Here is an 11770-nt window from a genome sequence, read left to right as displayed (position 1 = left end):
ATGTTGCAACTGTAGCGCTTCCCAGTACACAATTTCCACAAAATTCACCCAAAAAAGAACAAAAAATACACGCGAAAGTCTCATTATTTGGGAGAGATGTGAAAATAAAAACTCAACCCCAACATGCCAAACTAAAGCCTGCATGCAAGCGAATGAATAATAATGCCTTGTAGGATGGATTACACTAATGGATGAATCGCACAAACACACACAAGCATTTACACAATTGGCCTGGTCTGTAATGAAAAGCTTAAGGAAAATGACTACAATCGCTTGTACTGTACAACTGAGTAGAAATGAGTTAAGAGCATTGTTAGTTTAAATGTTTTACACATGTGTTGCGTTTAGTTGAACTAGTGCCTAGACGAAATGCGCGAACCGTTTCGTTTAGTGGTACTTCAAGAAAATGCTAACAATACCTTGTACATATGCTAGCCGTAAGTAGTTCAAAGTGGTAAATGTACACTAGCGAGGTAAGAATGGGATAAAAGGAAGGTTTTTAAGCAAGAAAAAAAGAAACCAAACCCCCATTTGCAGTCTTAATGGGCTCAAACGCGTAGAGAAATCAACCACAAATGTAAATGAAACAAGCTAAGCAAGTAAAACAGTGTAAAACGAAGTGTACATAGAATCAAAACTCAATCAAACATGCATTTGTTGGCACACCAACCGTGAACGTGTGGGAAAGCAAGGTACATGAGCTGCTAAGCACGATGGCGGTCGTGTTCATTTTGTATCGATAAATATGTGGTTAATACTAAGCGTTGGAGTGGATTGTCAGGTTGCAATTTAAACAATAAAATTCGTATGTTAAAAAAAAACCGGTGGTTATTGTTTCTGATTCCTGTTTGCTCATTTATTGTAACGAGGTTTCGGACATTGAAGCAGTTTGATGTACAAGGAAATTTTCAACGTTCAGGTGAATGCCTTGACTGTTCAATATTCAACATTTCTGTGACAATATCCGTTTTTTTTCTCCGCGTATTAAAACAAACTTATTGCTATTTTATTTGGTAAATTTCTACGAGTACTTCCCCTACTCTTATTATTTCTATCCCTTATCACAATTACGTTGCTTGAGCTTATCCTAATCCCGCATTGTACCTGTGGTTTTCATTTAAAAAAAATGAGTGTTAAAGGAATGGCATTCAGTAAAAAATAATTAAAAACAAATATCAAAACTGTTCTTCAGAAAGACGAAATAAACTTCAAAAAAAATTTCATCTACGTCGTAAAATAGGAAGATTTTAAGACAAGCAAGCCGAATTCCACAAGTAAAGTCTTGAACTGCAATGTTTTAATGTACGCTCAACAGAATATGAGTATTCTGAAACCTAATGTTATACTAACGAAAGCTTTTTAAATCCTTTTGATCCGAACAATCATCTATTGCAAAACCAGCAACTAAAGTATAGTCTACTGAACGGTGTTCCCTGTTCTTTATGCCTACCTAGCTGGACTCCGGTGAACTATTATGGGAGAATTGGACTCTCAGGAATGCCAGGTCCAATGGTTTACTACGAATGCGATCAATATCCATTGAGGCAAAATTCTGACGAACGGATAATAATTTTAATGGAACACGTCTAATTTTTTTTGGGGAAAAATATTACTTTTGTTGAAGAATGTACTTGCTTCCGCGGGGAAGAAGTTTCTTCCGTTGACGGTAACGAATATAATGCACTTATTTTGGGTTTAAGTTTTGGATTAAATTATTTGAGTGACATGCAGAGAAATTTTCTTGTTTCTGTAGAGGCGAAGCGAAGTAATTAGATGCTTTTTATATGAATTAGACTAAGATCAATTTTTAAATCATTTACAACAATTTTTCCTTCGTATGAACTGCCTGGCCGTAATGCTTTTGTTTATAATATTACTTTATGTGAAAATTTTCGTACAAAAATAAAATTGGTATTATACCTAATTGTTTTTTAAATAAACGTTTGGTTTTTTTGATTATCGTTTGATAAATGAATCAAAATTTGTTGGTCAAATGAGAATGTAATAAGTAATGAAATGGTTGGGAAAAATTGATCCAAGCTAATAATTAGGAGCATTTAATTTGTCATGTGTTCAATTTAACATAAAAAGACATTTTAGTGCGAGGGGTGGCCCGGTGGTGTACATTGACACCGGTCTTCAAACGACAGAGCCGGGGTTCAAATCCCATCCGGATCGTTCCCTTGCAGTGAGGACTGACTATCCAAATCCTCGGTATCGGCAAGTCTAGTAAGCCTAAGCAATTCGATGGCCTGCGTTAAGCCTAGAAGAAGAAGGGAGATAAATAAAGGACAATAGCTTTTTATTTCTTTCACGTGTTAACAAGGGGTAGATATTCGCATTCGGATAGATAGATATTTTAGACATTTTTTCATGATGTCACCTCTTCTTGCATAGATTTTTTCAGAGTTCCTTACAATTGCTTTAATATTTTCCAACCGCTGAAACTGAACTGCACTGAAACATTGAGTAGTTTAATTTACTTTGACTTAATGTAAATCTTAATGAATCTTTATAACATTTAAGGGACTTTTCTGTAGATTGTTATTTTATCTAAAAATAAATCAAGTCTAGCTTTGTGGTTTTTTAAATTTATTTTTATATAATTACATGTTCATAGTCATAGGGCGACCAGGGCATGATGCACCGACAACGGCACCGGTTTTCATAATTCAGGACCAGGGTTCAAATGAATTCCAGACTGTTTCCTCGTATTGTGAGGACTGACTATCAAACTACGTAATATCAGCGAGTCGAGTAAGTCGTTTCGATAGCCGGCATGACCTTAGAACATCGTTAAGCCAAGAAGAAGAAGACATATTGCTTAAGCATGCTTCAATCTAATATAGTCGGTATGCCCATGGTGACGACATAATATGAAACTAGAACTAATATTTATTTTGTATATAAATGTCATCACTACTTGTAGGTTTGAACCTGCATGGTAATTAAGATTTTAGACTATATAGACGAATTGGATTTCTTCTTTAAGCACTTTCAGATGTTCTGTCTTTTTTATAATTTTTACTCAATAATAGTTAAACTTTAAGTGTAAGTTTACAAAAAAAACAATGCTCAATTTTTTGTGGAATATTCTTTCTTCTAACAACTTCATCCAATATTGAAATGAAATTCTTAATTAAATAAATCAGAATCACCATCACAACCATTCTTTTTTTTCCCCAAGATAAGCACATGTAACATAAACATGTACGGAAAAAAAACGCTTCTACACGTCACCTTCACGCACTCGGCGTAACAAACTAGTGATGCACGGTAGTTAATTAAACGAGCTCACACGCCAAAACGGCTTAATCAAAGTCCGGGCTAGAATGACACTTCAATTAACAAGCTGTCGCATGGTGCAGGTATGGAGTACAAGCTTTCGCTCCCTTTTGCTTTTGTGTTTTAGTGTTCACTTTCAGTTCGTCACTTTTTTATTGCCCGTCGAGATCTTGCTGCTTGGTGTTGCGCTTCGTTATCGACATGTTACATATTTGACGTGTGAGCTCGTTTATTACATGTGCCCTGTCTTTCCCATCCACTTTCGATGATGCACACAGACTGGAACTACATGGAGCTGACCGGATGGAGGCAATGTGTCTTTCTAGTGTCTACCAGGACACGAGGCTTAGATGCATGATTTTTCATCTAAAGTAAATTGTTGTTTTCGTTCCACGTTTAGCAGGATGATGGTAAGAAACATGCAAACAACAGTGACACATTTTATTATATTGATGAACGTAGCGTGACTTTCACGTGAATGATTAAATTTAAAAAAATAATAGTTTCGATAAGTTTATCATTCAAAGTTCTTTTTGAATATCACAAAGCCCCTGCAATTACCACAGTTGATTAAGCGACTAATTCAGCACACTAAGTTAAACTACTAAAGGTAGGGATGTAAACAAACAGCCCAATACGCTTGGTGCCTTTGTGTGCTCTCCATCAACTCTAGTAGCTCACGCACTTATACATGGACTTGTCTATCCCAATGTGATCGCATCAATCTGCCCGGCCAGTGGAGACACTCAGTTCAACACAGATCGCCGGTACGATCGCAATGAAAAGATCGATCCCATCAAACTACTTTTCCGATTTCCCAAAGTACAAAAAGATTTTATCAGTATTCTATGTAGAACATAGACGACTCTAAAGTCACGCACGTGAGACGGTACAGTGTTGTAATTGTAAAAAAAAGGCACTGCAAAACGTTTCTAGCAAACGTTTACTTGTAGCATCGTACGTATCGGAATTGCGAAAGTACGATAAAATAGCAAGTGAAAGAAGGAGCGAAGCGAATTGACTTCCTATGGTAAGGAAGCACGATCAGCGATCCAAGTTTTTGAAGGTGCGCGTTCGGCGACTTTGGCACGTGAAATTTTGTGTGTAACGCAGATTGCGAAGATTGGAAGTGCAAGTGAAAAAGATGGTGGCCGTTGGACATTGAGCTACCACTACTACTACGTGATTGAGTGACTGACTACGAGCCGTGGAAGCTACGGAACGGACCGACAGCTGCTTAGTAAAAAGCGCATTAATGGGAAGGATTTTCTGAGGTAAATATTTCTCATTTTGCGTGTATTGGTGTTGGGTTTGGGATTTAGAACATGGACAGCATGAGCGAAAGAGCGAGTGAGAGAGACAGCGTGAGGATGCTGTGCACTAGCAATGTGATCGTGTGGGCTCTGCGTACCTAATAGCTGCGCACGCAGCTAAGTCGTTTCATGAGGAATAAATGTGCGTACTGCTTAGTACAAGTTTGTGTGCAACAGTTTGTTTTCGTACCAAGCTGACTAGGTCCGCTAGGTCAATGAACTTACCTTTGGGTCAACGATCGATAGATCGTGATGATTAACCTGATGTGAATGTGCAAGAATTGGAATGTTTTGAAACTATAAATATAAGTAAAATGTCTTGATGCAATAATCTTTGCAAAAATAAATGATTATCGATATCATCAGTCGAATCCGCGTCGAATCCGTGAAAATTTAATCCGCTTTCTCTTCATCACACAATCTCATGTTTCAATTTAACATAAAATTCAGGTAATCATCTCATCTTCAAGTTAAAAATAATCCGTTTTTAATGGCTCAAAGACAGAGCGATAGAGTGCCATTTTCTTTGATAGTCACATAACTGGAAGGAAGCATAATAATTTCTTAAGAAGCTTAAATTTCTTAATCGCTCAAATCCTCACAGTATATCATTTTAATGATAGTGTGTTTGTATCTAAATTTAAACCATTCTAACTGCTGTCTGTTTAGCCTTATTGCAATAAGATGCAAACACATCCGAACGAATGTGCATCCTGCCAAACATTCATCTTTCGCCCAATGCACAGCAACAATTGATCGATTTACGAAGCATCAAAACCCTCCGCCTCGAATTTGACCATTTATTACTTTACAAATGAAAACGTATAAATCTCCACGTTCAAAACTGTTACAAATTGCCTTCGCCGGCTATTAGTCACTCGTGTTAGTGTGTGCCTTTTGCTTCCCGGAAGGCCAACCATCCGACCACTTGCAATGGCCATGTCCGGTGGAAACACGTCACACTATGGCGGTTAACATGGACGCCTGTACGCGGTGGTTGCACACACGCGGATCGTATTGCATCCACCAGAAAAGGGTTCGACCTAGAATGTGGCGAATTCCAACCCCTCGCAGTGGAACATGGTGAGCAGTGTTAGGAAAAATAGAGCAGAGCAACTGCTGCCTACGGCCGATGCTAAACAACAGTTCTGAGTGGCGGGCAAATGGCAGCAAGGATGCACGCTGACTGAGGAGTTGTCGGTATGATTTATGTGTTATCTGATAATCGCTATCGCGTTCGTTTGGGTACGCTTTATGATGTGATGATTTTTTTTTTTTTTGTTCTATCCAGACTTTTCCTGACGCGTCCTTTTTCACGGTAAACGCAATTCTGGCAAGCAGTTCTGGAGGGTTTTTTTTTGTATGTTGCCTTTGCTTTCAACACTATCAGTCACGGGCATGATTTGTTTTTGAACGTGGTGAAAACTCGTCAGGGTGTGAAAAAGGATTAAAACGGGGTTGAAAAATTGAAACCATAGATATACACAACTCTGCTCCTAACAGGTCTCTTCTACTTGGATTATTTTTGACCAAGTTTTCTGATAACTGATGGAACTTTATATTTATATATTGAAAATACGACACAAATAAGCAAATTCTTTCTCGGATCGGAAGTACAAGCAAGAATTCATGTCTTTATAAGTGGGTCCTGTGGTTGAAGTTGATCCATCGCATTTAGAAAACATCCTCGTAAATCAATCATTGAAAATTGTTTCAAAATCATTCACTTCCAAACCAATATTAATAAACGCTAAGAACAATCCACACTAACATTTTTGCTTTGGTTTTTAATTTCCGGTCCGGGTCCACCTCCACATTACTTTGCTATCAGTTTGGTAGACGACGATTGAACGTACCCAGTGTAACCAGGCAGTTTTGAAGACTTTGACCACGTTTTGATGGACATCCGTTGCGAATAGTACAAGCGACATAGACCACCGACAGACATTACTCACGCAGCGTGAATATTGTGGCACAAAGTGACATTACGTACCGTCCTTCCGGATCAAGGAGGGAAACATTCTATTAGTTTTCCGATTAAAAAGCATTTCCTGCTCATAAAATCCCCCAAAATTGGTTCAAGCTAGTCGCCAGTCTTGATTACCTTAAAACTGCGTGCTGCGATCAGGGCTGACAAACATCGTTACGAAACCGGAAGTTTGTGTGCAAAATGATGGCATCCTGTTCGACCTTCAATAAGCACATCTTTCTGAATGGTGGACCACCGAGCGAGACGACGAGCGAGATTTCGTCGGTGGAGAGTGATTGGGGCGATCTGCGACTGATAGCGGCGCAGCTGGGCGTTGCCAATCCGGACGATCTGCACGTTGAACGTTTCAAGGTGGACCGGCAGAAGCTGGAGGATATGATAAAGGGTAATTTGTGTAGCATTTTTTTTACGAAGCTTACTTAAAGGCAAATTGGTTACTGATACTTGTTTCATGTTCGATTTAGTGGAAACATATTCAGAGGGAATGAATAGTGCAGAGGAGTTCTTCACGAATGTAAGTATTGACTCGTCGCTTCATCTAGACCTTGGGTACCCTAGTGAATTTATCGTTCTAGATCATGAAGGAGACCACCACCTACGTCAGCTGGCCATGCCGGTTGAAGATTGGCGCGAAGACGAAAAAGGATCCTCACATTCGGATCGTTGGCAAAATGCCGGACGTTCTCCGAGCAAAGGATAAAGTGATGTCCCGGCTTGACTCCAGGGTAACTATCCGTTGATGATTCCTTAACTCTAGAGGGTGAAACTGCAGTCACTAATCCTTCTTTTGTACGCCACGCTACTACGACCAACAACAGGGTAGCCGCGTAATTATGAAGATGGACGTATCGTACACGGACCATTCCTTCATCATTGGGCGCGGTGGCAATAACATCAAACGCATCATGGAAGAAACGACGACCCACATCCACTTCCCGGACTCGAACCGTTCGAATCCGACCGAGAAGAGCAATCAGGTGTCGATGTGTGGCAGCATCGAAGGTGTCGAACGGGCGAGATCGTTAGTTCGCAACTCGACACCGCTGTTGATTTCCTTCGAGCTGCCTATTCTGGCGCCGGGAAAAACTCCGCCGGATAATGATACGCCATACGTGAAGGAGGTTGAGGCAGAGTTTAGTGTGCAGGTGATTTTTTCGACCAGGCCGAAGTTGCACTCGTCGCTGGTGCTGGTAAAGGGTTCAGAGAAGGAGGAACGCATGGTGAAAGAAGCTACACGGCGGCTGATGGACTTGATGTGTGAGAATATGGCGGTAAGTGAAATAATTTTCAGTAACAATAAATAAAAAAACATTCAACTTTTTTGATATTTTTGATAGAGAGCTCCAAAACAATAATTACTCAAGGCCCAGTATAGTAAGACATTTGGTAACTGCAATAATAATTGAATAATGATTTTTTATTTTGAATTCTTAAGCAACTTCAATATAATTAAATAGTTTCGTTGATAATACCTGTCCATAATTAATTGTATTGTATTTATTGAAAACATGGAGTTAGTATTAAATAGAATATACCTCCATAAATAAGTAAGTGAGCCTTTTGCACAAAATGACATACGGCCTCAAGAAACTTGGGGCGTTTATTGCAATCATCCTCGTATCTAGCGCTTGTACGTTCCACCTGTCTAACTGTAATAAATTTATTTACAGAGCCAAATACCCGTGCAGATGCAGTTAGAAATCTCGACCCAACATCATCCGATCGTACTTGGACGGGCATCGTGCAATTTGCGAGAAATTATGAACCGCACTGGTACACAGGTAAATGTCCAATCGATATTGAAATGGGTATGGCGGTAGCTTCTTCCATTCTTCGAATAGACGACACCGACTACATACCGGTGATAATGATGATGATGTTACGAGCATGGGTGTAATACATCCGCTTTTCTCCCCATGGTTCTCTCGTGGGATTCCCCACAATGCAGATAATGTTCCCGGATGCAAACGATGTGAACATCAAGCCAATCAAGCGCTCCCAGGTGACCATAACCGGTTCCATCAACGGTGTCTATCTCGCAAGGCAGCAATTAATAGTAAGTGGGAGTCGGTGTCCATTTGCCCCTCTTTGCCTTCTAACTATTATTACTCCCTTTTTCCACGACAACAGGGAAGTCTACCGATCGCACTCATCTTCGACTATCCGGAAAACACGGTCGATTCGGACGATATTACCAAGCTCATGCTAACGCACGACGTGTTCATCTCCGTGCGCCAAAAATCGCGCCAAAGTACGCTTTGTATCGTGATCAAGGGTATTGAGAAGTTCATCGCCAACATTTACGAAGCACGTCATCAGCTGCTGAAGTGTTCGGGACCACGTGTTGTTGCTGAAGTACCGCGCACGTACTTCGGACCGAACGAACATCCGCAGCAAACGAACCAGAACATATCGGCACTGCTGGCAGGTCCGATTGCTCCACCGTTTTCGCCACTGTCTCCGATTAATGCGCTCTCTTTCGTTGGATGGCCTTCACCGACGTCAGCTGCCTCGCCTGCTGCTTTACCCACGGCGGACTACGCATTCGGCCATATGAGAGGACAGTTCCAGAATTTCCATTTACACGGGTCGCCAAAGCTACCGACGCCTCATCATCAACAACTACTTCCATTGTCACTTCCGCCCGGCCTGGATCGTACAATCGCCGGAAGCTCTTCTGCTAGTAAGCTCACCCACCTCGCTAGCCCACACCTGTTATCGGTTCCTCCGGGAGCAGGTGGTGGCGGTGGTGGTGGATCTTTCTTGCAGAACCAACTGTCACATCATCATCACCATCATCAGCATTCGGGACATTCGCACCATCAACGCAACCAGCAGTCGGTACATTCGAACGGGAACTGTTCTACGTCTACCAGTCTAACGATTAGTCAGAACAATAGCCACAACGACATCCATTCGAGTGGATATCAGAGTTTGAACTGTTCCAGTAACTCACTGGATCAGCAATACCAGAACAATTCGTCCACGGGTGGATCGGTAGTGTCACAAGTGTCCTCAAATTCGCTTCTTAACAGCTCGCCAGATCATCAGAGCCCGGGCGTTTCGGGAACGAGTGGTATGAACCGTTGCCGTCTTTCCATTTGCACGCCCGAAAGTCCTCACTATCAGTCAGATTTGGAGCAACGAACGCCGCTAGCGTTTGAACAGAAGGTAAGGCAACAAGTGTGGGAGCTCTGGTAATTTCCAGTCCTTACATATTTTATGGTGCGGGTAGGTGACAACGGCGAGGACACCACAGAACCGAGGTTCAAATTCCATCCGAACCGTTTCGACTTTCCAACTACGTTGTAAGACATTAACAGAACAGCACCGATAATTTTTCTTTAAAATCATAAAGCGAGCTCAGAGTCTTCATGATATTGAGGTGAATCTACTTACTGATTATCAAGCTTCTAGACTGTAACAAAAAAGCTTCTTCAAAATTACTACCAGAAATTGGACTTTGCATGTATACTAAAATTATTTGTGCAATCTGTTCACTAACGTTTGTTCAATACCGTTTCCTTCCAGGGCTCCCTAAACGACAAATTCCTGTTCAATCTTGACCCGCGAGTTGTGGCCGGTTACAAGGCAATGCACATATCACCGCAGCAGGGCGAAGTTCGCACACCGACACTGTCCTGGCAGGGCCTAGGACTAAGTCAGTCGTCTCCAGCCCCAGTCGAGGCATGCGATCTTAGCTGGGCTAACACGAGCAGCTCCAGCGGTAGTGGCGGCAACGGGGCAGCCAACATCAGTACGAGCAGCTCGAGCAGTGGTGCTACCGATTCGCGCCACAATCTGACGACCACCATGATCGAGGTGACGCCACGACATCAGCGCGAACAGATGGCCCAATACAACGATGTCACGACCATACTGACCGGTCTCGGATTGGAGCATTACATAAAGAACTTTATCAACGGTGAAATCGATATGACCGTCTTCCAGACGCTTACCGATCAGGATCTGCTTAATTTGGACATTAAACCGCTCGGTGCAAGGCGCCGCATACTGATGGCGATACATGATTTGAGTGCACGGCCGGGCAGTGGACTGTTTGGATCATCGGCATTGTCACCGTCGGGACTACCGTCGGCACTGTCCCGGTTCTCCGGATCGGCAGCGCCCGGTGCAGAGCGACGTAGTTCCAGTGGACAGTAGAGATATGGAGATAGTAGTGGAATTGGGTGCTGGTTTGTGGACGACAACACGGCAGCTTGCCAAACATAGCGCTAAAAGAAGAAATAATTAAACTACTGTTTAATTAAAAGCTTTCTTCAAAAAATCCTGCAAACCACAGCAATTCATGAGGTTCGATTGGTGCTAGAAGTGTCACTCGAATGTCTTACAATTCTGCTTTCTAAAGAAGTTTCAATTCCGGATATCTCACGTTGCAATGTCCAACTGTGTCGCATCTGTGTCTCGCTTCAGTGGAAGTGAAATTTTACGCTCCTAAACCACCAACCAAGAAATAGCTAGCGAACACAACACACAAAAAAAAAACAACCAAGCCCTCAAACTATCGTCTTTTATCGTAAAGATAAAAGGCTTCGGAAAGAGGACAGAAAAATGGAAAATGGAATCCTCTTCCGTTCGATATCGGGTGCCGTGGTAGTGGTGGTTTGAAATAAGAAGTCACTGCAACCAATGACCAAAATAAGACAGTCACAAAAGTGCAAAGAGCGGCACGAATTCAAACTGACACAGCCGGATGTTGCGGACCAAATGTTACCACGGTCGAGCGTTCCTACGGCAGTACCCCGAGGAAAAACAGTAAACGGAAGTAAAAAGAGACCCGAGCGCTTGAAGGAACCGGTACAATAATTGCAATTAAATGCAACTGCATCCGCTCCGTTAATCCTGTTTGTGAAACACCGGTACCGGATCAACGCTCAGTTCCGATCACTGGCGTGGGAAGGAAACAGAGACCAACAAAAAAAAAAGTCGGAAAAGCATATGTACACGAGCATATGCGCGTGTGTGTGTGTGCGCGCAAACGAACACACTAACTGCTAGTCAACCCCCACAGGAGTCACTCACAAGTCTCACAAGACAAGACAAATCCCCGGAGTCGCTTTTTATACTTGAATTCTGTTTTAATTCCATCTCCGATGCTTAAGCAACACGAGCAACACGAGCTTTTAAGTGCAATGAGAAGTGTGTCTCCACGCTCTGCTTT

General features: G+C 41.9%; 1 protein-coding gene across 1 annotated transcript; it reads left to right on the top strand.

Annotated features, from left to right (window-relative positions):
* Positions 1–6762: 6762 nt before the first annotated feature.
* On the top strand, positions 6763–10753 carry LOC126564049 (protein bicaudal C). The gene is made up of 8 exons (XM_050220957.1): positions 6763–6973; positions 7053–7102; positions 7164–7313; positions 7407–7859; positions 8259–8369; positions 8537–8644; positions 8719–9759; positions 10120–10753. The coding sequence occupies exons 1-8, from the start codon at positions 6769–6771 to the stop codon at positions 10750–10752; spliced, it is 2751 nt and encodes a 916-aa protein (XP_050076914.1). The 5' UTR covers positions 6763–6768; the 3' UTR covers position 10753.
* Positions 10754–11770: the final 1017 nt, after the last annotated feature.

The sequence above is a fragment of the Anopheles maculipalpis genome, chromosome 3RL, assembly GCF_943734695.1.
Source record: "Anopheles maculipalpis chromosome 3RL, idAnoMacuDA_375_x, whole genome shotgun sequence".
Taxonomy (NCBI): Eukaryota; Metazoa; Arthropoda; class Insecta; order Diptera; family Culicidae; genus Anopheles; species Anopheles maculipalpis.
The sequence above is the reverse complement of the archived record's forward strand: the minus strand, read 5'-3'. Positions and strand labels throughout refer to the sequence as shown.